General features: G+C 45.1%; 1 protein-coding gene across 1 annotated transcript in view; it reads left to right on the forward strand.

The window, feature by feature from the left end:
• Positions 1-8009: 8009 nt before the first annotated feature.
• LOC144828289 (phospholipase A2 inhibitor and Ly6/PLAUR domain-containing protein-like) overlaps positions 8010-27493 on the forward strand; it is a 44499-nt gene continuing 25015 nt past the window's right edge. The window contains exons 1-3 of the mRNA XM_078686369.1: positions 8010-8088; positions 11304-11420; positions 12582-12737. Of these exons, the coding sequence (XP_078542495.1) occupies positions 8037-8088; positions 11304-11420; positions 12582-12737 (325 nt within the window). The 5' untranslated portion in view covers positions 8010-8036. The remainder of the gene's footprint in view (positions 8089-11303; positions 11421-12581; positions 12738-27493) is intronic.

Raw genomic sequence — 27493 nt, forward strand, 5'->3', positions numbered from 1 at the left:
GCTTGGTGTTGTCAGGGTTGAGAGCGGCCATTATCGCTTGACGGCAAGATCGAACTCCCAACATAATACATTGGCCTCGCACCAGTGACCGTCTGGCTGTGAGCAGTGCAGGGCATGCACAGACGATATGTTCCATTGTTTCTCAATGGTAACCACACAATCTGCATTCCGTGCTACTACCCGGCCGGCACCATTCCGGGAGGTTCTGCAGAAAGGGCCATTCTCCCATCCTCAAGGATATAAACTTGCGTTTTCAATAAAGTACGTATGTGCTTGAGAAGTAGAGCGGCTGAACACCCACTTTAAAATTGGCGATTACAGCCCAGGCGTGTCTCCTCTTTGAGAGAATCGGCCTATCCGAGTGAAAGGACCACAAGCTAACGTTTTTTTTTATGGTGGACTTTAGCACCGGGAGAGATGGGTTTATATCCCAGAGCTCTTTTGCGCCTAATAACTGTAGGCTGTAATCCAGGAGTTGCCGATGCTTGTGGCTGGTCTTATTTTGCTGTATTTCCTGCCAGAGTCGGGCCTCCAAGGAACCCTCCTGGGCGCGCCGCATTCTTTGACACAGTTTAATGAATGCACCTGCCTCCACTCCATGGTGATCTTGGAGTCCCAATTCAAGTCTCACTTGAGCTGGCGAGGCAGATTTTGGCAACCCAAAGGCTCTTTTAAAGACTTTTTGTTGTTAACTTGTTTATTAGTATACTAGTTGTGCCCTTGGTGATCTCGTGGCCGTACGTCAGGGAGTTTATTACTTTGGCTTTCATTACTTTCAGCATGGGTGTTAGACTAGGACCTAGTAGCTGTTTTGCCAATTTTGCAGCGGCCACCTCTAATGACAGAACTTTGATTTTTAATGCTTCTTTGTGCTTGATTAAGGAGCTTCTTGTATCCAGAAAGATGCCCAGGTATTTGTAACTGGCGGTTGAATCTAACTTTGTTTTGTTGAAGTACCACCTTTCTGTTGGCCATTTCTGCTTCCCAAAAGAGATAGTTTTGGTTTTTGACAAGTTAATCTCTAGATGGTTTCTTGCCGTATAGGGTAGCAATTCATCCAGTAGCCTCTGGAGACCCACTTTTGTGTGGCTTAAAAGCACCAGATCATCAGCGTAATGCAAGTTGGTGATGCGAGTCCCATCGAGTTGAGGAGGGCGTCAGTTTACACTGTGGAGAGCTGGAGAGTGCTCGGATATAAACAAATTGAAAAGGAGCGGGGCCAATACACACCCTTGTTTGACGCCGATTTCAGTTTGGATCTTCCTGGAGACATGGCAGCCTTCGCCCATCTTGATTCTTATCCACGTTTCCGTGTGGAGTTGTATTATTGCCTGAAGAAGAGGCTGTGGTATGCCCCACGATTTTAGTTTCTGCCATAACAGGCCCCTGGGCACACGATCGAAGGCTGCTTTGAAATCTACAAAGCAGGAGTGCAGCTGGATATGTTGGCAGGTCGCTTTGTCCATCAAGACAGTTAGCGTTAGCAAATTGGTTGTGGTACCGGTATTAGCCACAAAACCCATCGGGTTGAAAGGAAGGCGAGCGGTTGATTCGGTCCAAGCCTGTAGCTTCTCCAGAAGAATATTTGCAATGTACTTAGACTCCATGTCAAGAAGCGCTACTATTCGGTAATTTTTTGGCTCATTTCTCTTCCCGCCTTTGTAGATTGGGTGAATGACCGCACCTCCCCAAGATGCTGGGACCGTGTTGTTTAGACTGCAGTAGAGAAATAAAGGAGTCAAGTATTCTGACCAAAGGCTGATGTCAGATTTGAACATAGCTTGAGGGAGGCTGTTCGGGCCTGGGGCTCCTTAGGCTTTGGCTTTTCCTATGAAGCTTGAGATCTTGTTTTTTAAGGCATCCGGCGAAACCGTGGGCTCTGGTGAAGTATCACTCCATTTCATTGGTTCCTTGTGTGTCAGATATTCAGATGGAGTGTTTACAGGCCGAGCCCGCCTCGAGCTCTACTGTCCAGTAAGAAATCTCATGGGGTTGACAGGGCCGGCAGAAACGGTGCAAGCTTTGTTTATGTTGGTGTCTCTGAAGTGAAGAGTTAAAAACTTACACCATACTGCTTCACTAATGTTTGCGCTACCATATCCACTTGCACTTAGTTTACTCCTATTTATGAGAGACCAGAATTACTTTGGGTTAGGATTTTTACTTTCGTGGATGAGCTTCAGCCAGAATTGAGCCGAGGCTGCTAGTTTTTCCTTTTATGTGGCGATTCTGAAGGCTGCTTGAGGTTGCTTGTAGTTATTGAAGTAGGTTTTGTTGCTGGGGATCTTTCTTGATTGACAGAGTGCTCGATTCCTCTCGGTTCTTAATTTCCTTGTGGCTTTTGAGATGTAGAATTGAGAAATTAGATTTCTTGGGTCCCTCCTTAGTGGAAGTTCATTGATAAGGAGATTTGTAAGAGAGATCAAGCCACTAACAACATGAGTTTTAAGCTCTAAAGATTTTTGTAATAAGGCTGTGCTTTTTACCGTCAGGGATGGGGCCGAGGAATCTGACTACTTTATCTGCTTTAGGTCATCTGTGTGACTGCCTGAGTGAGAGTGGGCCAGTTCTTGATGATATGGGTTGCTAGTGGAAAGTGTTATTATTTGTGCCCAGTGATCGCTCTCTCCTTGTGGAGCAATTTGGTAGTTCATGATCCAGGGCAGTATTTCTCTGCTCCCTAGGGTAATGTCCAAAAACAAAAGGGATCTGCCATCTGACCGGGTCCATGCGGGAGGGATGTCAGAAGAAAAGCACCCATTCAGTACGGTATATTGTAAGCTTTTGAACTGCATTACCACATATTCACCCAATGTTGATAATTTGTTCCCAACAGGAATTGACTGGGATGCAAAATGTGGAGGAATTCTGGGGGGGTCTGGTCCTGGGTCGTCAGCAAGATTGCAGTAAATATTAGTGTTGAAGTCACCTGAAATGATTCTTGGTGAACTGCCATACTTGCCAATTAGGTTGCAGATGGAGTTGATCAGGCTGTCCATTTTGGATTTTTTCTTAGTGGTGCAGGGGGAGATATAGGCATTGAGAATGAGCAGCTGAGGGTCCGTGAGCGAACTGCCCAGCCAATCCTCCTCAAATTTAATCTGTTCAATACTTTTGGATAATTTTGTTGATACATAGATCGAGAGACCGCCACTTGGTCTACCGAACTTGGATGCCTGGTGGCAGGAGTCATAAACTCCAGATAGCCCACTATTGGGATACTTTCTCCTGTCCATGTCTCCTGTAGAAGGAGGATGTCGTATTCTTTTAAAAATCCAGGATGGCGGGAGATTGTTTTTCCAGGCCAAATCCGTTGATGTGCCAGGAGCATATTGTCAGAGTCTGGTTTCTGGATATAATCCCCGGAAGCCATAACCAGTCTGCTTCACCAATATTTCGTTGGTCAATTGCTTGCTCAGTGGTTCCAGTTGGAGAGCTGCCTCGTACGGACCTCAATACCCAATAGGGGGTTTAGGAGGAGCTAAAAGTACCTGCCTGGTTGTTTTCGAATATTGAGGGGTAACGAGGGGCACTTGGTATTGTTAATATTATACCCCACGTTTTAAATCGGTCGGTTTTCGTCAGGACTAAATCTCGGGTTGCCGGTGATAAAAGTGTTACTTGTGTAGCTTCGCCCGTTTTGGATCCGGTAAATGGAATACATTTGATAGCGATTATATCTCTCGATTGCAGATGATTTAAATCTGGTAGGGTTTTAAAAAATGTCAGTATATTCCCTTGGTTAAGGATGCCGTGAGGGCCCCTCGAAGTAAATTCTGGGATAAGCAGCAATTTGGTGTTCTCGTTGCTGCTTAGGGACTCACTGGGCTCATTGTCCATTACTGGCTGTTTTTGCTTTAGTTTTTCATCGGGGCGCTTTCTTGAAAATGTGCAATTCCTTATAGTTGGTATTTAAGGATTGTGGGGGACGACTTTTATTTGTGGGCACCAACTTGCGACAGCTTGCTGAGTTTTTAGTGTGCTCACGACCTGATTCTGTAGCTGTGCTCTGTGTACGTAATTTGTTCTCCTCGACGATAAGAAGACGAGGGAAACTGGTTTCCTGGGCTGGCATGCGAATAGTTGCAGGACTATGTTGCTCTCCTTCCGATACTGGGTGCTTAGGTAATGGTTGTTTAGAACTAGATTTTACTTGTATGGATGGCTGGAGAGGGTATCCCAGAACTTGAGGTAGCACTGACAGCTGAGTGGTCCCCGTTGAGGGTTCTGTCTGAGCGGGCAACTGGTTCAATATTAGTTGTGGGCTTGTCAGATCTCCTTTCAAAAGTAATGTCGATGCGGCCGATGGAACATTTCCTGTAGGTGCTGCGTGGCTCCTAGGGGAATTACTTATATTTGAGGTTTTTATACCAATTTTAAGTTTATTCCTGGCTTTTTCGTTGTCTTTTCTTTTCCCTTTTTGACAACCGGTGTAAGTTATGGTTTCTAGATGGTTCGATGGTGGGTAGCTACTACTGACTGTGGGTTTTGAAAAAGTTGTACTTGAGTGTACTTTCGGGCAGGGTGACTCATATGCCTGGCTTGGAGCCTGAGTTGAGGAGTCTGGCAACTTGGACTCTGAGGGTTTCTTTATTTGCATTAGGACGGCTGAAAGGAATTGGGGCAGAGATGAGAGGGACTCTATTTTAGGGGAGCAACAGCACACTGACTGCACCAGTTGAGTGTGGGCTTGAGCTTTTTTGATAAGAGCGTTGAGCGCCTCAGTTGTTTTGGTTGATCCGGGCAGTGTACAGCGCAAGAGTGTTTAGCAGGTGCACCTGCATGTCCATCTTGTCTGAGTGATATGTAAGTGCAGCTGACGTTGTTTGAAAGGTTTGTAATAATTGGGACCATAGATTATTAAGGTTAGCCTAAGGAGAACTGTCCTGCCTTTCGGACTCCTTAGGTTCAGTATTGAAGAACGATAAGTCCAGAGAGTTGTTAATTATGTTAATTTGGCCCATCTCGGGTGACCTTTTGGTCGGCTTCTTCCCCTTGTTTTACCTTATTCAGAGAATAATCTGGTTCTCGTTGAACTGTATTGCTAAAAAATGCTTGTGGTTGGGCCCGGCCTGTGGTAATGAGGTTTTTTGGACTCTTTTGTAGCTTGTCCGATTTAGGATTGATTGAAGAGTAAAGTATGGATGGAGAAAACGGGCTTAATTTTAATAATGGTTGAAAAGTTGGTGGATCGACGTTGCTGTATGATGTTACATTGGATGAAGCTTGTTCTAGCTGAGTTGTATGATGGGCTGATGGTTGAACGGGAGCCTGTTGAGGTTGACTGAGATCCAGGGCTTCTAGGCCACTTTTGCAGAGAGATTTTGTTGTTGATAAAAAGTGCTAGATTGCCCAGGTCGATGGGCCCTCAATCAACACTGTGGATCATTGGCAGAACCATAATTTGGTGTGGCCATAGCTCGGAGGCTGCCGGGGGGAGTACCTGCCGGGGATGGGGGTTCGTGTTGTTTGTCCTGGGTGCTTGTGGGGTTCTTCCTTGCTGTAGCTGGGACTGTGGTCCTAAAGTAGTCCCTTAGAGAGGCCTTGATTTTTGTTGGTTTATATTGTTCTATAGGGCCAGATGTTTGTTCCTCGGCAGTTGGATAGGTGTATGCAGGCCCTGGATCGGGTACTTTCCTTTGGTTTACTGATATTTGGTGAGGCGAGGATGCCACTGAGGGTTCAGCCAGAAGATCACAGAGGTCCATTTTCTTTGCACTTTTTTGGGTAGTTTTGATGGGGCTTTCCTTACTCGTCCAGACCTCATCCTGGGTGCCTCAAGGCTTCCCAATTGATCCTAGAAATTCCTGTTGGATGTATTGAGTAGTGGTCCAGATTAGTAGATTGAGGCAGTCAGGTTAAATAAATATGGGCCCTTGATTTTTTCCTCTAGTTTTGTAATGTTGGAATTTGAAGTCATTGAGTTGATGATTTGAAGAGGTTTACCAATACCGGATTACCCTCCGGTGATCCTTAGAAGATTCTTGGGTATCTGGTTGTCTAGAGTCCAGAACAGACGGGGTGGATTATATTTCCTGGTTTTACCTCGTTTTTCCTAGTTTTTCCTCATTCGTTCTTTGCATGTGTCCTTTTATTGTTCTGTCCTTCCGGCCCCTCCTATGTATTAGTGAGGTGTTAGGGCTGATGCTGGTGGAGCAGATGGCTGTTGTTAATAATTTTAATTTGCAAGGGGTTTTTGTTCTTTTTTGTACTCCAATAGTTTTTTTGGGGGGGTAATTTGTGAAGAGTGGTGGAGGATGGTAGAAGTTTCAGAGATCCAGAGGCCCCGTAGTGTCTTGCATCCCCTGCTGGGTCTCGGCTTCTGGGTCACAGCTGCAGCACCTAGGCCCCTCATTCCTTGCCCCTCCTCGCCCCACCTGCCCCCCTCTTCCCCCCTCTGCCGCAGCCCAGCTCACAGCCTTGTGGTGGGTGCTACTCGGGGCATGGGGTGAGAGGCTGGGATGGAGGAAGAAGGTGGAGGACGGACATGGGGCTGGGATCGAGAAGAAATGGTGATGGACTGCAATCGTCCCCCCATGAGCCACAAGCCACGGCCACTGCCACAGGGGGGTCAGGAGTCACAAGGGGGGTAAACAAAAAGGGGCCCAAGAGAGGCCCACTGCACGGACCACCACAACACCGCAGCACCGTAGTCCACTTTGCAGTCCTCTGCAATTATCCACAGCCCTAGATCCCGCTGGCCGCTAATGAAGGCGAGAGATTAGGACAGCGGGAGCAGGTCAAAGAGCAGGTACAGGAGAGGCAGCAGCAGAAGCAAAGCGACTCTCTCGCCGTGACCGGGGCAAACAGCATAAAGGTACTGCCAGCTGTAATGAGAGACCGGGTGGGGGTCCAGGAGCAAGACAAGGACCGCTGTAGCTACTCACAGGCCCCCCTGCAGTCTTTCTCCACGCAGCCGCAGTCGCTAAGTGTCTCTCTGCTCTGTGCTGAGCGCCTCTGTGTGCCTCCCACTGTGAATCGCGGGATACGTGGCTCCCAGCACAGCACAACTGGGGAGCATAACTACAAAGCCAATCCCACAAGTCAAGTCAGACGTTCCAACCGTGTTGCTCCTACCGTGGCTCTCAGTGCTCGGCTGTCGGGGCAGGAGCAGGGGCTCAAAGCTCGAGGTTTGCCGCTCGCGGACCGCGGTAACAAGGGTAGCTCTCCCGCTTCACCGCTGCCACCACCGCCGCTGATGTTGGTGCTCGGGTCAGCTCCTGTTGGAACAGGTCGGGGAGGGATGGGGGGCGCCTGCTGCTTCCTTGCTTCGCTCCTTGGCTACTTGTTTCGCTGCTTCGCCGCTTGCTGCTTTCACCTCCTGCCGCTGCCCAATCTCAACCGCACTGACTGCACTCACCGCACTAACTGTGAAAACACGGACCTTATATCTGCTTTCCTGTTCTTTGCAGACAGCCCCCGGATCTGAAGCAATAACAGAGGAAGATCTTTATCGCACCTGGTGGTCAAGACATGGAAAAACCTTCCCCTGCACCTGAGGACCACTCGGTCACTCCAGCAATTCAGAAAATACATCAATGTTCAAATGAGCAACTACCACGCAGCAGTTAAAATCTCCAATGCCTCAAGACCCTTACAGGTGATTACTGTGCTTTATAAATGCTGATTGACTGATTGATTGATTGACTGATTGATTGATTGAGGTAGAAAATACTCCACCACGTGGTAAATACCCATAAGTAAATGATTGTGACTCCTACACATATTTACATATGATTGTTGGATTGGAATTGAGCTCAGCACTTATAATCATGGCCTCAGTACAATTTGGTATTTACTCAACAAATCTGCAGTACATCATTTCCTACAGTTTATTTCCAAGGGATGAGGCCTGCAACCAGAGAAGTGCTTCCAGTCACACACAACGAGTTTGGCCACATCCTGTGAACATCATTTAAGTATCCTGTGCCCAACCCCTTCTGTGAGAGTATAAAAGGCATGCCCTGAGCATGAGATGTGCAGAAGACCCAGGCAAGTGATCCACTCCGTCCCCTAATCCTTACTCTGCTAGCACCATGAGGGCCATCCTTGCAGCTGTGGTCATGCTCCAGGTACTGATACGTGGAGGTAAGATGGTCGTAAACTTGTACAGTTTTGATTGTTGTGAGTATACTCTAAGGTGCACATAGATATTAAGAGAATAATGATCAGGACAGGGCTTAATTCACTCCAGAAATCTGCTGTAAGTTTAAATGTCCCCAGCTGTCTTTATCTTCTATCATATCATTGCCATTTTTCTTTGTTTCTTTCTTTCCCTCTATTGTTCATTCTTTAGTTGGACAACCTGTAAATGCCAGGGTCCGCCTCCCTAACCACAAACTCTAGGAGGGGCCTATAGGTTATATTAATTGGAATGCCTTGTATTCTTTAGGGTGTGTTGAACTGTACCTTAGGTTCTGCTTGCGGTTCGGCCAGGCTGGACCTTGCTCAGGCTTTGAGTTCTGTACCTTGGGGCTTGTCCTGCCAGCCTTCTTATGAAAATGCAATCTAATGACCTCATAGAAACCCAGCACCTTTGGATTGCTTTAATGTTAATGTTACTGTGATTCATAAAGCGCACATATACCCGGAGGTGTCTTGGCGCTGGATGCATGTTAATTATTACTTACAATGTAGGAGGTGCATTGGAACAATGATCACAATAATCTTCAGGGCACCTGTTGTCATGGTGACCATTAAATGATCACAACAATATTTTTGCCTGAAAGTTGACTGCAAGATGAAGGTTGGCTGCTGGCAACAGAGAAATAACAGAACCAGCCATGCCACCAGACCCTCTTACTACAGGGCTCTCTTTGTCCTCAGTGTGTCTCAGAAGGAGATGCACAAACACTTACAGTGCATTCTTGGCAGGATTCTTTTGGTGCAGGAAGGATCACCTTCCGGCACAAAAACAATCTTTAGGGGCATTTTCCTCTTTCTGTGCATGCTGCAGAATGCAGCACATATGAAAAGAGGAAATAACAAAGAGAAATAAATATAAGTCTCCTCAATCCCCATTGCTCGGCAAGGCGTAGCATTTCATCATTTTCCCAGGTTCACAACTCTTACAAAATCTGGAAATGCAGCAAAATCCATGACAGAATTCATGTCCATGCTCCAATCATGTAAATACACCCAAGTTGAAATGTAACATAATATAGCGCAAGCAGCTATCTTGCTTTACATTTCTATGAAAAAAACATGCAATGCTGTGAAGTCAGGCTGTGTGAGGCTTTATAAATATTACTGAAGCCTTTGTATTGTACTTGCATCACTTTAAATATTATTGGATTTATTTACAAGCCCCTTGTGCCACACGTACATAACTTGTACCATCTTAAAAATGAAGCATAAGCGGCGCAAGTCGCTTGTAAATAAGCCCCTTTTTTCTCCAAACATTTCCAACTTTCCATGTGTGCTCTAATGAACAACATTTTTTAATTATCTCTAAGCACAGAATTTTATAGTGGGAGGGTACACTTCCACTCGGAAACCCATGCGGCACATTACAGAGATGGCTTTGCACTATAGAGCTTAGCAATGGCGGATGGCGAGCTGACAAATGAAGGGCGTGCGACCTTCATGAAAAATTATATAGACGGTCAAGGTGTAGCGTCTATTATCAAAGAAGAACATGCAAAGATAGGGACAGAGGACAATTCATCCCTGTTTATTACCAAAGAAACATACACATACCAACTAAGACCTGCTGTAGAGGATCTTCAAAGTCAAGTACTGATAGATGCAACCACCTAACTTCATCATTAGAGATAGAAAAGGATAATTGTACCTATTACACCAACCTCTGTGGCAGCACAAGACATCACCAATAAGGTTCCCTCATTACTAGCAGTTTGAGTTTATCCTTTTCACTAGCTGCACAGATAAGTTGTACCGCCAGAGTACGCCAAGAACATCACAAATAGATTATCTTTCCCCTCCTTCCATCCGTTTTTAAGCAATTATAAAAAACAAGTCCTGAAGAAGGTGGTTAAAAAGCAATAGTAGCATTGAAACGTGCCTTGGCTAAGAGATAGAGGGGCATATTATCAAGGACGGGCGATACATTATTGCCGCTTTTATCGGCAGGAAACTGCCGATAATGCGGCGATAATGTCTTCACATCTAACATGGGCTTCGATAGGAATTCATAGAGCATATTATCAAGTCCATTATCGCCGCTTTATTGGCAGTTTCCTGCCGATAAAAGCGGCGATAATGTATCGCCCGAGAGTTTGGCACCCCAGCTTACAGCACAGCTACTCAGGGTTGATCATATCACCTGGTTCTCATCTGTGCATGCAGTGTTGTTCTGGTGGTGCAAAGTATGAATGTAGTGAGTGTAAGAGACATGAGTGGTAGGTGAAAGAGGTGTGATTGAGTGTAGGGGTTGCTCAATGACTGTGATATAATTTCATCACATGTGATTTCCAAATTATAGATATGAATAGGATAATGTTTTAATTCAGAAGCCACACATACTTCTGTATCTGGGAACATTTCTTGCTAAGCCTGAAAAGTATAATAAACACAAAGCGTAATGAATATAAAAAAGTATATAATGAAGAAAATGAAATATAAAATACGTAATGAGAAATTTAAAAAAAAACATGTTTTTGTGTAATTCAATGTTCATGATGCCCCATTTCTAAGACATTTTTAGCCAGTATTTAAAGTAATTTAGGTCTAGAGGGAATTCTACAGTTGTAGTTCATAGTCTGTTGTTTATTTCCCCTGTTCCCAGACCTACAGAAATCAATTTTGCTCCAGCACAGACAGAAAGAAAAACACAATATATTAGTCAAAATGATGCTGTTCTGATTTCTCTCTCTCTTTGACATAACACAGCTCATCACATGTGTTTGTGTCAATGCTTTAGTTATCTTTAGATCTTTGCATTTGTCGTTATCTATTTCTATTAGTCTCCGTCTGTCTCTATGTAGCTGAGTCTAGCCATTTGTGTGTTTTTATTGGTTTCTTTCTGTCTCATTCTGTTATAATCTTCTTTCTGCCTCAGTTTTTTCTCGCCTCTTCTTTAGCACCCTTGTGTTTATATTACTTCATTTTTCTGCTCTCCAAACAATTGGAACTCTCTGATGCATTACCTATTTTCTGTTATATTTTGTACCACTAAGTACTTTCTTCTCTTCTCCTAATTCCTAAAAAATTCCACGTGAAGTGTGAATGTGGCCCGCTCTAAGACTAAAGCCCCATACTTGTTTTTTACACATATTTCTCTATGTTTGAGTGAAAAGCGCAAATTTGCTCGGATTCCTAGATTGCATTTCTTTTTCCTGCAGATTGCCTACTTTGCGAGAAGTGTCTTGCTACCGGCACCAGCCAATGCTCAGGTATCTTCAAGCAATGCCCTCCTGATGTCACTCACTGCGAAAAAGGGCTGGAGAATGCCACAATTGGTGAGTGTCACATGCCACATATCTGTAACTCTGTCCTTAGGAGGCCTCTGCAGCTGGCACCACCTGTGGTCCTTGTCCGCACTGCCAGATACATGTACCAATGGCACACCTACATGAGTTAATGAATAAATCAATGAGTGAAAAAATAATGATATTTCTTGAGATCACGGCTACTCCGAGGAGTGTTCTGGCACCGAGTGGAATGTAAAAGGGCAACGGAAGAGGGGATTATAGAGTGAAGAGCCTACATACCATTACAGTCCTGAAAGTATGACTATACCAGGTGAACCAAAGCTGTAAGAAGGACCTGAGCAAGCACTTTGGTATTATTATTTTATTAATCCTATATTAAACACTTTTCTTAGGTGTATTTTCAAAAATAGACTAACAGAGCCACCATGTGGAGAGTTGTCATAAATATGTGCCACTGTGAAATAAGTCCGGGTTTCAAGCACCAGAAAACACCAGCACAAATTAAGAATTGATTCTGGCCATTTAGTGGTTGGTTGTAAGGTGCCTCTGTGAACTTCAGAATGCTCTTCCGTTGTATCTACATGGCATCAACTGATTCGGTAAAATTTGTAGGCTGGCATACATTCCTACCTGGGTCCCTTGCTTGCGGTGCCAGATGCCCTAACTCAGCTACAACTCACTAAGGAGGCCTTATAATGGTGTAACAGGGTTGTGGTGCTTGTGTTCCCTTCTGGAGAGTGTCTTGACTTGCAGTTCATGCTGGATTGTTTTCATGGGTGTCAGGTCAGTACTGATTTGCATAAGAACGGCTTCTTTTGTATGGAGTGGCACAGTTGGCATAACATGATAGGTTGGAAATCTACTGGGAGCTATTGAAAGTGGTTTAGAAGTGTGGAAAAAGTTATAAATGCATTTGAGTTCAAAATTATCAAAATAATGGAGTAATCATCACAGGGGTAGGGGCAAAGTGAGACACCCCATAAAAAAAAAATAAGGAGGGATATTTTTCATTACATAAAAATGGCATTTGGTGCATAAACACTGAAATAAAAGCTATTTGAACACATTAAACCCTTACTTTTTGTTTGGTTGCTTCACCCAGACTCCTTAAAGGTAACCAGGTCTGCTCAGGAACTCATACTGAGATCTTTTATTTTGTTTAATCAAAACTTCTATTTGTGCCAACAGGGGATCTTGTTGTTGTAACTGCGTTCAAGGACTGTATGAATCCCTCCAAAAAAGCAGCCTGTGGAAAAGAGTTTTATTTCCAAAACTCTGTGTTCACTTTCCGGATCAGTACAACATGCTGTGACTCTGACTTCTGTAACAAAGGGGAGGTGGAAGGTATGTATGAGAGTGCGTATGGTCTCTGAAATCTGCTACACAGGTAATGTGAAGAGTAGATGCAGTCTGTGACTCTAACATCTGTAACAGAAAGTATGTGTAGTCTGTGACTCCTACATCTGTAACTCAGGGGGTGTGCAGGGTAAGTTCTGTAACAGAGGGGCACACAAGTTATGTACATTCTTAACTCTGACATCTCTAGCATAGGGGATGCACAGGGTATGCGTAGTCTGTGACTCCAACATTTATAACATTGGGGATGTGCAGGGGGGTTAGTGTCTATACATTCAATATCTGAAACTGAGAGATTAGGCAGTTTGTGACTCCAACACCTTTAAAAGAGGGGATGTTTAGAATATGTACAGCCTATGAAACTGACATCTGTAAAGGAGTGGCTGTGCAGGGACATGCAGGCTGTGATTGTGTCATCTGTAAAGGAGGGGCTCTGCAGGGGCATGCAGTCTGTGATTCTGTCATCTGTAAAGGAGGGGCTGTGCAGGGACATGCAGTCTGTGATTCTGTCATCTGTAAAGGAGTGGCTGTGCAGGGACATGCAGTTTGTCATTCTGTCATCTGTAAAGGAGCCACTGTGCAGGGACATGCAGTCTGTGATTCTGTCATCTGTAAAGGAGGGGCTGTGCAGGGACATGCAGTCTGTGATTCTGTCATCTGTAAAGGAGCGGCTGTGCAGGGACATGCAGTCTGTGATTCTGTCATCTGTAAAGGAGCGGCTGTGCAGGGACATGCAGTCTGTGATTCTGTCATCTGTAAAGGAGGGGCTGTGCAGGTACATGCAGTCTGTGATTCTGTCATCTGTAAAGGAGGGGCTGCGCAGGGACATGCAGTCTGTGGTTCTGTCATCTGTAAAGGAGTGGCTGTGCAGGGACATGCAGTCTTGGATTATGTCATCTCTGTAGAGGGGTTGTGGAGGGCGTTGATTTCTAAGACATTGACATCTGTAAAGGAGTGGCTGTGCAGGGACATGCAGTCTGTGGTTATGTCATCTCTGTAGAGGGGTTGTGGAGGGCCATGCATTCTAAGACATTGACATCTGTAAAGGAGTGGCTGTGCAGGGACATGCAGTATGTGATTATGTCATCTCTGTAGAGGGGTTGTGGAGGGCCATGCATTCTAAGACATTGACATCTGTAAAGGAGGGGTTGTGCAGGGACATGCAGTCTATGATTCTGTCATCTGTAAAGGAGTGGCTGTGCAGGGACATGCAGTATGTGATTATGTCATCTCTGTAGAGGGGTTGTGGAGGGCCATGCATTCTAAGACATTGACATCTGTAAAGGAGTGGCTGTGCAGGGACATGCAGTCTTGGATTATGTCATCTCTGTAGAGGGGTTGTGGAGGGCCATGCATTCTAAGACATTGACATCTGTAAAGGAGTGGCTGTGCAGGGACATGCAGTCTTGGATTATGTCATCTCTGTAGAGGGGTTGTGGAGGACCATTCATTCTAAGACATTGACATCTGTAAAGGAGTGGCTGTGCAGGGACATGCAGTATGTGAATATGTCATCTCTGTAGAGGGGTTGTGGAGGGCCATGCATTCTAAGACATTGACATCTGTAAAGGAGTGGCTGTGCAGGGACATGCAGTCTTGGATTATGTCATCTCTGTAAAGGGGTTGTGGAGGGCCATGCATTCTAAGACATTGACATCTGTAAAGGAGGGGCTGTGCAGGGACATGCAGTCTGTGATTATGTCATCTCTGTAGAGGGGTTGTGGAGGGCCATGCATTCTAAGACATTGACATCTGTAAAGGAGTGGCTGTGCAGGGACATGCAGTCTGTGATTATGTCATCTCTGTAGAGGGGTTGTGGAGGGCCATGCATTCTAAGACATTGACATCTGTAAAGGAGTGGCTGTGCAGGGACATGCAGTATGTGATTATGTCATCTCTGTAGAGGGGTTGTGGAGGGCCATGCATTCTAAGACATTGACATCTGTAAAGGAGTGGCTGTGCAGGGACATGCAGTCTTGGATTATGTCATCTCTGTAAAGGGGTTGTGGAGGGCCATGCATTCTAAGACATTGACATCTGTAAAGGAGTGGCTGTGCAGGGACATGCAGTCTGTGATTATGTCATCTCTGTAGAGGGGTTGTGGAGGGCCATGCATTCTAAGACATTGACATCTGTAAAGGAGTGGCTGTGCAGGGACATGCAGTCTGTGATTATGTCATCTCTGTAGAGGGGTTGTGGAGGGCCATGCATTCTAAGACATTGACATCTGTAAAGGAGTGGCTGTGCAGGGACATGCAGTCTGTGATTATGTCATCTCTGTAGAGGGGTTGTGGAGGGCCATGCATTCTAAGACATTGACATCTGTAAAGGAGTGGCTGTGCAGGGACATGCAGTCTTGGATTATGTCATCTCTGTAGAGGGGTTGTGGAGGGCCATGCATTCTAAGACATTGACATCTGTAAAGGAGTGGCTGTGCAGGGACATGCAGTCTTGGATTGTGTCATCTCTGTAAAGGGGTTGTGGAGGGCCATGCATTCTAAGACATTGACATCTGTAAAGGAGTGGCTGTGCAGGGACATGCAGTCTTGGATTATGTCATCTCTGTAAAGGGGTTGTGGAGGGCCATGCATTCTAAGACATTGACATCTGTAAAGGAGTGGCTGTGCAGGGACATGCAGTCTATGATTCTGTCATCTGTAAAGGAGGGGCTGTGCAGGGACATGCAGTCTTGGATTATGTCATCTCTGTAGAGGGGTTGTGGAGGGCCATGCATTCTAAGACATTGACATCTGTAAAGGAGTGGCTGTGCAGGGACATGCAGTATGTGATTCTGTCATCTGTAAAGGAGTGGCTGTGCAGGGACATGCAGTCTTGGATTATGTCATCTCTGTAGAGGGGTTGTGGAGGGCCATGCATTCTAAGACATTGACATCTGTAAAGGAGTGGCTGTGCAGGGACATGCAGTCTGTGATTATGTCATCTCTGTAGAGGGGTTGTGGAGGGCCATGCATTCTAAGACATTGACATCTGTAAAGGAGTGGCTGTGCAGGGACATGCAGTCTGTGATTATGTCATCTCTGTAGAGGGGTTGTGGAGGGCCATGCATTCTAAGACATTGACATCTGTAAAGGAGTGGCTGTGCAGGGACATGCAGTCTGTGATTATGTCATCTCTGTAGAGGGATTGTGGAGGGCCATGCATTCTAAGACATTGACATCTGTAAAGGAGTGGCTGTGCAGGGACATGCAGTCTATGATTCTGTCATCTGTAAAGGGGTTGTGGAGGGCCATGCATTCTAAGACATTGACATCTGTATAGGAGTGGCTGTGCAGGGACATGCAGTCTGTGATTATATCATATGTAACTGATGGGATGGGCAAGGGACATGCAGTGTTTGACTGACAGTTGTGATAAAAGGGATTTGCAAGGTTCATACAGTGTGACACTTCAGTGACATGGTGTGTGAGAGGTTGGCCTGGTATATGATGCACACAAATGTAAGTGGGCACCCAGCACCAGTCCAGACAACCCATATGGTGAATTTAGTGGTCTTAGAGAGCCTTAAAAACCTCTCTAAGTAGTAGATGTTGAGAGCAGCCTTCAGTGCAGAAGGCGTGTAAAGCAGCTTGTTTTACTTGAACATGATCGTCTAGATATAGATTAAATGAAAAAGAACCACACGGTGTATTTATATAAATATGTATTTATTATAAGACACTCACTAACACGTTTGAATATCTCCTAGCTGGAGATATACACAATACTCACAATACTTTGTAATAGAAACAGGTACGTAGCACAGAATACGCAGTGGTCGACGGGGGCCGCGTGCAGTGTGGATCAATAAAAGTCAATGGGTAAGTCGCGGTTGAAATTTTAAAGAAGAAGGACCCTTCCCAGTGAACCATGAAGAAACCTCTTGGAAGACAGTAGGTTAGAGAGCCACCCCACCCGTGGATACCTTAGGAACCAGGTTACCTGCACCAAGGAGGCCAGGTGCATAGTTGTAAAGTGGCGTCAGAAACGATTGTCGAACTCAATGAGAGATTTCAGGAAAATGCCACTGCTGGGGAAGGTGAAAGTGTCCAGTAGAAGCCAAAGGTGGATTCGAGATGTGAAGAACCTGTAAGAAGAGGGGACAGAGTCTATGACACTCAGGAGTGACCCGGAGGCACGGAAGAGGAATGCCCACTGATGTCGGGGGTTGCAGGAGGGCTGACGCTGACCTTAGAACTGCAGCTGTGTGGACGAGGAGACACTGGAAGACCAGGAGCCATACATGAGCTTTCCTACATCAGATTTTGAGAGTTGAGGAATCAGTGTTTGGCGGGAGAACGTAAAAACATTGGTAAATGCAAACAGAAGGGAGGTTGAAAGATGTGTAATGTCTGGACCAGCAAGGTCCAGGAGACTCAACATAAGTAGGGGACTAAGGGTAGGCCCAAGCAATCAGGGGAGCCCAGAAAAGTTCAGAGGTGACCCTGAAGAGGACCCACAGGCTGGTGGCACTGGAGTCACAGAGGACCTCAAGCAGTGCACTAAGAGATGCAGGCCCACGGTGCAAGTGATACAGTGGGAATGAAAATATTAGTCACTGGATATGCTTGAGGTTGGGGCAACTTGGAGCCCAAACATATTGGTTTAAAGAAGCGAACAAGCCTTTGCAATGGCAAGTCAACTCAGTTCACAGGAGTATGGTTCATGTAGGTCAGACGAGGGATACAGGCCTCAAAATTGGTGAGAGGACAGGGCAGGCCTTGTGGGATGTGAAGAATTACCATCTGTGTTGCAGGACCTTTTTAGAGTCCGGAGGAGCAGACCGGTCAGCTCATTTGAGGAGCGTGCAGATAGATGCAGGAATTTGACTTCTTTACTTCAAGGGAGATTCCTTCAGGTGTCTTTGATGCCCACGGGCCTTGAAAGGTTCCTTTATGGTGCACAGGCATGGACATTGCAGCAGAGAAGCAGGGTGAAGAGATCAAGGGCAGCAGGAGTCCTCCCAGTGGCAGTACTGATGTCCTGAGCAAAGTCCAGCAAGGTCCAGAGTACCCAGACCTTCGAAGATTAAGTAGTAGCTGAATTGTATCTTGTCCCATGATTAATCTGGGGACACACCCACAGGTAAGCCCTTAAATACCCTAAGGAAGCTTGGGACGATACAGGGGTCCCTCCCTAAGGATGGCTAAACAAGGGAGAGGATACTCCCCTGTCCTTTGTCCAGTCTCGTACCAGACTATGCATGGAGGGCATCAAGTGTGCCCTGCACGCAGACTATGTTGTGGTGGCAAGCAATCCCACCCGACCGCAATATAATGCACCCTATCTGGGAGGTGGTCAAATTTTTCTGTGACAGGATGCCGATTATTCTGCCTTCGCCTGCTCAAGCTCAGCTCAGCAGCAGGAGGGCAGAACTGTGTCTCTGGGCGAAAGCAGCCATGTTGTGCTGCCTGGGTCTGGAAGGCTGTTACCAGAATCTCTGTGGACCTTACAGAGGCCCTTTCCAGTGCTATGATTCCAACATGTTTGATACCAAACACGACAGGGTTTGTTGCAGCCAGTATTGAGATGGTCATCGCAGAATGACGCAGTGCCCCTCTACATGTTATATGGCTCTCTCACTTACAACCCAGGACAATGGACTCCGAAGGCTGTAGGGGTGTCCTGCTCATGGAAGGGCACCTTCACACTTAGACCCGAGCACCCTGCCTTCAGGATTGAAAAGGCCTGCTGTAGGGGTTACTTATAGGTTTCCAGTGCAGTGACACTAGAATTAAGAAAAGGTATGCCTTTACATGGAGCTAGAACCAGTTTACACAGGCTACAATGGCATGCTCATTTTGAATGGTCTCCCTTAGGTGGTATAATGCATGTTTCAGCCCATGGGGGAACTCTGGAATACCTATGCCCTGGGTACCTTTGTACCATATAATAGGGAGTGATCAGGGTACCCTAGAATTCAATCAGGGGTGTACCTAAGTACTTACTATAACAATTCATGGGATAAAGCAAAGAGACTAGGGTCCTGATTGGCAGGATCCAAGTCAGACTAGTCAGAAACGGGAGTACATCAAGCAAAAAGTGGGGGTAACCATAAGAAGCAAATGTTACTTTCCTACATAGAATATAAGGAAGGAGTGTATATTCTGTGTCTTTGACTCCAGGAACATTAGAGATGGGCATCATATTTAATTGCAGGAACTTGAAAAATACCTAGACTTCACTTAGCAAGTGCTAAGACTTCTCACCGATACTGTTCATTACTCTAAATCTCTCCTCTTTGCCCTAACACTCAACACCAAAATCAAGAGCATTCAAACCTCTGACGGTTGTGAATCAAAGCACAACACAGACATCAATAATTTCAACTTTCACATAGATTGACCCCATGAAATCTATATATGCATTTGATATGTCATCAGTGATGTCACTGACCATGTCATGAATTATGTAATATGTGACGTTATCAGCAGTGCATTGCGGGGGCACAAGTTATAGTTAGCTGAACTAACTATAACGCTGGAATTTCTCTGCTTTTGTATCACTGAAAAGTCCAACTAACTATAACGACCCTGAAACCTATGGCTCTTTCATTGAATTTCTAAAGTTTTTTTAAATGCTAATTTCTAACTATAACGTGCCTGAAACCTATGTTTTTTCTGTGAATTTCAAAGGTTTTTTAAATGTGATTTTCTAACTATAATGTGGCTGAAGCCTATGTGTTTTTGTGAATTTCTAATTTCTAACTATAACGTGCCTGAAACCTATGTTTTTTCTGTGAATTTCAAAGGTTTTTAAATGCTCATTTCTAACTATAACATAGCAGCCGCGTTGGCAAAGTGGTGGAGAAAGGTGAGCGTGGCCTTCAAACAACTTTTAGCAAAATCCACTGTGTGGGATTTAGCAGACGTAATAGGAGGGATAGTGAGCCCCAGACGTCAACTACCCCTTTTATTTCCTGCAGTAAGTCCCACACAGCAGGATTGCTAACTTGTTATATCAGGCCCACCCCCACCCTCCAGCACTCTGCAAAGGTGCCCCTGGTGTCTTCTAAGTAGGGGGATTAAGTCCCCTTGCATCCTGAGGGTCCATGGGGGCAACTAGCCCACCAGGTACCTCCAATAAGCGCCATAAAGCTGCGTTGCAGAGAATTGTAAAAAGGGGTGTGGCCTCGGACCACCTACCTGCAACACTGCTCTGTGGCACCTACTGGAGGTACCTGGTGGGCAAGTTTGCTGAGTGCTGCAGGGAGGGGGCAGGGCCTCATGCACAAAGCTGGCTTTTTTGGGGGTTCAAAAGGGGGGCTGTGTGGCCCCCCTCCTTTTACATTATCTGGTCCCCAGGGACCCCATCCTCCAGGGCCTGCCCTTTTTTAACTTTTTTTGTTTGGTATTTTTAATTTTAGAGCGGGGTCAGGAAACCCCCCTCCTTAGGCCTATATTGGCCCGGGGACCCCATCCCCGGAGCTGTGCTTCATTTAACAAAATATTAATAATATTGAAGGGGGACCCATTGTGTTGGGGAGCATGGGGGGAGCCCCAATGCACCCCTGCTCCCACCAGCTTCAGGCTTCCTGAGGGAGCCGTCATTGCTTTTGAGCAATTGGAACTGCTGACATGCAACTCCCCTCGCTCAAAAGCAATCATCTGCTTTGCTTCAATGAAGCGAGAGCAGGTTTCCCTGCCACGCGGCTCCCGTCCTGTCATTGCAAACAGCAGTGTTCTTGGGGTGGCGGTCCCCAGGGCCATCAAGGGCTCCAGGAGGGGGGCCGCATGTCCAGCATACAAGTCCCCAGGGACAAATGGCTAAAGCCAATATGCTCCAACCTTGGTACCAGGTCAAGCAATATAGCTCTCCGTATACTAAAGACCAATAGTCAAGAGACCATAGCGAAGGCTATGGCCAAATTATTTAGCTGGATGTGGGGTATTTGTGCTAATAAGCTGAAGAAGCAAGAGCTAATGAAACGTAACAATGCTGACATAGAACAATGATTACAGTCTTTGTACTTAATACTCTCTGCTTAGTGGGACCTGTTTTTATACTCATTAGGAACAAGTCTGATTAAATAGAATGTTTTAGCATTTTATGAAATGGAAGTATGTACTTGAATGGCAGTTAAGTAAAGTAGCTACACCGATGTGCTTCACTGATTGTATTAATCTTTTAACCCCAGTTCTTTGTTTTTACTTTGTCTTAATAATGCAATGTATATATTAAGAGTTACATTGTGTATTTTCTAGTGTAGTCATTGTACCATTGCACTTGTACATGAATCTATTCTAACTTTTCAGTCTTAATGTAATACTGTAAATATTATTTGTGTCTTTTATGCTCTGAACGATCAACATAAAGACTGTTTTGACTTTGACTTTGATATATGACTTTGACTGTCACCCCCCGGGGCTAGAAAAAAATACATGGTTGGGGGAGGCTTCAGAGCCCCCAAAGCCACGTGGACCACCACCCTTGGGGTTTTATGTATTGTGGGAGGGGGTTGCGTGGCCCCCATCCTGGAGCACTCAAGCGCCCTGGGGACTGCCACCCGCCAGGGCTGGCTCCTGCAGTGCCCCTGGGTGCGCACCCTTGGGGCACTGCTGTTTGCTATGGGAGGGCGGGAGCCTCGGCTCCCGCCCTCCCATAGCAAACTTGGTTTGGATTTTGAATGAGAGAACAGGGAAAGATGCTTTTTTCCTAATCCAAAGCAGATTGCTTTTCCACATGGGGAGCTGCATGTTAGCAGATAATTGTAAATTCCCATAGAAGCCCATGTTCTGGTGTGAACATTGGCTTATAAGTGAACGCTCTAAGGCATATTATCAAGCCCATTATTGCCGCTTTAGTGGCAGTTTTCTGCCGCTAAAGCGGCGATAATTATAATGCCATGCTTTATAATATGCCCTGCAGTTTGCTATAGGAGGGCGGGAGCCGCGAGACTCCTGCCCTCTCATAGCAAACAGCAGTGTCCCGGGGGTAGGCACCCCAGGACACTGCAGGAGCCGGCCCTGGGGATTGGTGGTCCCCAAGGCCCTTGAGGTCTCCAAGATGGGGATAATGCAGCCCCCCTCCCACAATACAGAAAGCCACAGAGGTGGTGGTCCCCAGGGCTTGGGGGTGTCGTTGAGGCCCCCCACCACTATTTTTGCAGGGGGGCATTGGAGCCCTCTAAACCATGTCTTTTATAGCCCCTGGGGGTGGCTCTCACTCTTGCATAGCAAACAGCAATGTTGAAAAAATCTTCTGATAAGATAACAAAGGATTTTGAAGTCCATTTTGCCGTTTTTGTTGTAGTTTGCTGCTGTTAAAGCGGCGACAATTTTAACAGCGTCTTTGTAAATATGCCTAAAGTGTTGTAATATCGACAAACCCATCTCCCATTTAAATAGGCACAAAGTAATTGTTGAAGTGCATTGTGAATCGTGAAGCAACACTGTTTAATTGTGATCGATAAAAAATTGAGTTGTGTACTTCTTTTGCTCGTAAAATGCATAGGGGCAGAGTTATAAGTTCGTTGCGTTACTATTGCATCTCTTTTAAGATGGGAAAAGTGACGCAAAAGTGGCACAAGGGGCTTGTAAATCTGCTACACAGTGTTCTGTCTTACTTTGCTTTCACTTCTGTCATGCAGAGGATCCTGGGTAAATATAGCGTTTTTGTACAGTCAGTACCTTTCAACCCTACCCCCAAACTGCTTACTGCCTGTTACCATAATAACAGTTCATGGAACACTTAAGTGAGCATAGAGGTTAGAAGTTCACCACACAATGTTGCTAATCGAAACAGTTACTGTTCTGGAGTTTTAAAAGATTTCCATATGAACCGTTAGTCGTAGCTATAGACTCTTGTAAAGAGCTGGTAAAGAGTTAGCCTCAGTATTATACTTCTACTTATAAATATCATTTTTATTTTTAAATGTTTTCTAAGTATATGATTATCACACTAAATATTAGTGAAATGTTGTCAGAAAAAGAAGACGAATATACTTTTTTAAACTTTTATTAAAACAACAATAAATAACTAGAAACGTAACTTTAAAATAACAATATAATAAATAACTAGAAACATAATCTTAACAAAGCAATATAATAAACAAAATGTGATATGGACTCCAATAGAAGTAGGGTAGGTAATCTGCAAAACAAACAGGAAAATAAGTGTTTAAAATTAGATCGATGTTACTGAAGGAGGTAAAAGATTACAAGTTAAGGTTAATTTTACGTCTGCAGTGTGCCTGATACATTCCACCTCTCTTATAGGCCCGCATTCAAGAGGTGTTTGTACAGAAGTGCCTATTGCGTCAGATTTACAGTATGGACCAACAGGTCATTCAAATGATTCATAGATGAGATAGAATTTGGTGAGAGATCAAGTCATTATGCAGGACAATATTCTTTGGGGCTTATTTACAAGCCCCTTGCGCCAATTTTGCATTACTTTTCCCACGTTAAAAATGATACAAACGTGGCGCAAGGGGCTTATAAATAAGCCCCTTTATTTCTAACACATTTAATAGGAGGCATTGTGTATCTAGACCTCTCTGCTTACCTTCTGTAAACACTGTGGCTAACAGTGTTCACAACTTGAACTCAGCTTTGGTTGTACACTGCAGAATGTATTACATACAGCCTTGATGTTTTTATCTGCAGAGTGGATAGCAACATCCATACATTTAAAAGAGAAAGACAAACTATGTGAGAGAGAAGGAGAGAAAGAAAGAGAGAAAAAAGGCATTAAAACTGTGAGAGAGAGAAAGTTATAGATGGAGCAGTTAATACTGGAGAACATCTTTGTAGCTCACACTTTTGCCTCTGGTGTGTGTCCAAGCACATGTCGGTTCATAGTGTACCCTCTAGTTTAGTGATCTGACAGATAGTATAGAGTTAGTAAAAGCAGAGTATATACAACTGCACACGTATATTTTTACTTTATGTCTTTGTAAAGACAGTATACTGTATTTTACCAGCTACCGCCGTAAGGAGGTGTGCGTGTGTTGTTTTTCTTCCAAAGTACTATATACCATGCACTCCCACTGCATAGCGGGGACTTCACAATAGGTCTCCTAACTTCAGGACTCCTACAGTGAGAAAAATCCTAACTTTAAGACTTTCGGTATTCACAAAAGGCATTTAGGAGTCCTAAAGTTAGGAGTCCTAAATATACGAATACTAAACTGTGAAAATTCCTAACTTTAAGACTTTCGGTATTCACAGGAGGTATTTAGGAGTCCTAACTTTACTACTCCTAAACTGTGAAAAATCCTAACTTTAAGACTTTCGGTATTCACAGAAGGCATTTAGAAGTCCTAAAGTAAGGACTCTTAACTTCTGTGAATACCGCAATGAGTTAAGTACCTTCTGTGAATACCAATATGAGTAAGTGTCTTCTGTGAATACTAAAATGGTAGTAAGTTTAGAATTTTCTTCTAAGTTAGTTCTGTGAATCGGGCCCTCCGTATCTCCATATTTGCATTCCACATCTTCAAAATCACTGGATTGTAATCATTAATGTACTTTGATTCTTCAGTACTTTTTTTGAGTGATGGTATGCCTCCCTGCTGACATAAAACTGTTCTCTCTTCCTTTGGAAATTACTGGACATAGAAAGCAAATTGACATTTGGTGTAAAATGTATCCTTTGACTTATATTTCCATCGAATATTCTTTCCACATCGATGACTTCCAAATGCAAATTTGCTTCATTATCGACGGGAGTCTGGTGCTGTGGTCGCTGCCACGAAGTTAGGGTCACTGCCATTCAGGACTCAGGACACAGTTCCACATATGGGATCGGCTTGTGTTGAACAGGGTTAGTGGCAACAAGTGTCACCGGCTTGTGTTAAACAGGGTTAGTGGTACCACGTGTCGTGGCTTTTGTTGAACAGGGTTAGTGGCACCACATGTCACCACGTGTTGCCGGCCTTCCATATGCAAATACGCCTCACTAATCAAACGGAGTTTGGTGCTGTGGTCGCTCCCACAAAGTGAGGTCACTGCCATTCAGGACTCAGGACACGGTCCACATGTGGGATCGGCTTGTGATGAACAGGGTTAGTGGCACCACATGTCGCCGGCCTTGCATATGGAAATATGCCTCACAAATCGAAGGGAGTCTGGTGCTGTAGTGGCTGGCACAGACTTGGGGTCACTGCCATTCAGGACTCAGGACACAGTTCCACATATGAGATCGGCTTGTGTTGAACAGGGTTGGTGGCACCACATGTCCAAAATTCGAATTGTGAGCTCTGCTGCCCGCAGTGTAGACTACTTTTGAGTGTTTGTTTGCACTTGAAGATGAATTTGGTGATTGTACTAAAGCTATACTGATATAAAAAAGTTCTTGAAGCAAGGATACTAAAAGGATATTATGTAGGTTTTAGGACTCTGATAGTCACTTGCCTAGTGGACTATGTAATTAATGAATCAAGACTTAATTTTAATTGTGAGCCCTACTGACCGTAGCGTAGGTGTATCATGAAATGATGTAATATGAATAGAATACACTGTCGAAGAGTTGTATTTTCTGAGTACAATCTTAGTGTTAGAAATTAGCATTTAAAATTTGAATTGCGAGCTCTTCTGTCCGCAGTGTAGACTGTTATTGAGTGTTCGTTTGCACTTGAAGATGAATTTGGTCATTGTACTAAAGCTATAACTGATACTGGACTGAGTCATCTGCAATCGTGAGTCTATCTGATTTGTGAGCCCTGCTGACCGCAGTGTAGGCCATAGATAGCGGTGAACAAGGGCCCACAGCCACATGCGTAGGTTGGTGGCCCCACCGGCCTGTGTAGTTTAGGTTCAGTGGCACCACATGTTGCCGGCCTTCCATATGCAAATACGCCTCACTAATCGAAGGCAGTTTTGTACTGTAGTCACTGCCACAAAGTTGGGGTCACTGCCATTCAGGACTCAGGACATGGTTCCACATGTGGGATCGGCTTGTGTTGAACAGGGTTTGTGGCATCACGTGTCGCTGGCTTCTGTTTTACAGGTTTAGTGGCACCACGTGTCACCGGCTTGAGTTGAACAGGGTTCATGGCACCATGTGTTGCAGCTTGCATTGTACAGGGTTAGTGGCACCATGTGTCGCCAGTCTTCTATATGGCAATACGCCTCACTGATTGAAGGGAGTCTGGTGTTGTGGTCGCTGCGACGGACTTAGGGCCACTGCCATTCAGGACTCATGACACGATTCCACATGTGGGATTGGCTTGTGTTGAATAGGGTTAGTGGCACCACGTTTCGCCGGCCTTCCATATTGAAATACGCCTCATTGATCGAAGGGAGTCTAATGCTTTGGTCGCTACCAGGGATTTGGGGTCACTGCCATTTAGGACTTAGGACACAGTTCCACATGTGGGATCTACTGTGCCGATAAAGCATCGTCCGGGCAGGCCGTACTGGTAACAATGTCTGTTGCCTAATGGACTGTGTCATCTGCAATCACGAGTTACTCTGAATTGTGAGCCCTACTCACGGCAGTGGAGGTAGGAGGCAGCGGTGAGGAAGGGCCCACTGGCACGTAGCGTTGACTTGAGCAATGTCTGTTGTCTACTGGACTGCGTTGTCTGCAATAGCGACTCAATCTGAATTGTGAGCCCTACTCACCATAGTGTAGACTGGAGGCAGCGGTCAAGAAGGGCCCACAGGCATGTGGCGTTGAGTTGAGCAATGTCTTTTGCCTACTGGACTGCATTATCTTGAATTGCGACTCAATCTGAAGTGTTAGCCCTACACACCGCAGTGTAGGCCAGAGGCAGCGGTCAGGTAGGGCCCACAGCCACTTGTTGTTGACTTGAGCAATGTCTGTGCCCTACTGGACGACTCGATCTGAATTGTGACCCTTGTGTCCACAGTGTATATCGAAGGCAGTAGTTTGTACAGAAAAAAATCCATGGTGCCGTTCCACTGGGGGACTGTGTGGCAGAAGCCAGCGATCGGCTGAGAAGGCTACGACGGGGGCCTCATGGAAGGGTGAGGGGTGCAGCCCTGGCAGATGCTTTGGCCTTCCCACAAGTGAACCACGTCCAGCAATCCGGCCTATTTATTCATACTCCTACCCTGAAGTGGCGTACGTCAGATCAGCCTACTCAGGTTACACTTATACTTACAGGGGGGGGCGACACCGCTACATGACTGAGATCTTCCCTAGTGTTTGATGTTACATGGTTGGGTCCACTGTCCACAACACAACAAGCACCAGTAGTATTTGTGCACATGGAGAGGTGTGTGTTCTGCATACTGTGATGTGTCTAGCACATCACTGCTACACTTTGCATTGTGTGCATTTTTATTCATGGATGAATTGCTTCCTTCACATATAGTTTGTTCACACCTGTCCCAATATTCAGCTATTGTGTGGCTGAGGGGCCATGCTGTTTTCTGAAAGTTTATTTGTTCTGTGCTGCCTTGGTGGTAGGGGGGGACACCCGGGGTGTGGTGGGTGTTGTGGCGTTCTTGGGTGTTGGTGCTGCTTGATCAGTAGGTCCATGACATGTGTTGGTCTTCAGATGTGGCTCTGGGCTGGGCTCCCTTTCATACTGTATGTAGTTGTTTAATATTTTTTTTAAAAAGAAGACATTATATAGTTTAAATAACAAATAAAAAAATTACGAAAACTTTTTTTAGGATATTAAAGTTACAAAATATCACTTTTTTCAAAATTACTCAGAACAACATAGGTTTTACCAACATTATAATTATAAATTAGTTTTTAAATACCCTTTTAATTTCACCAAAAATAGGTATCAGGATCATTAAAGTTAAAAATGAGTATTAAAAAAAAAC

This window comes from Lissotriton helveticus, chromosome 4_1 (assembly GCF_964261635.1).
Source record: "Lissotriton helveticus chromosome 4_1, aLisHel1.1, whole genome shotgun sequence".
Lineage (NCBI taxonomy): Eukaryota > Metazoa > Chordata > Amphibia > Caudata > Salamandridae > Lissotriton > Lissotriton helveticus.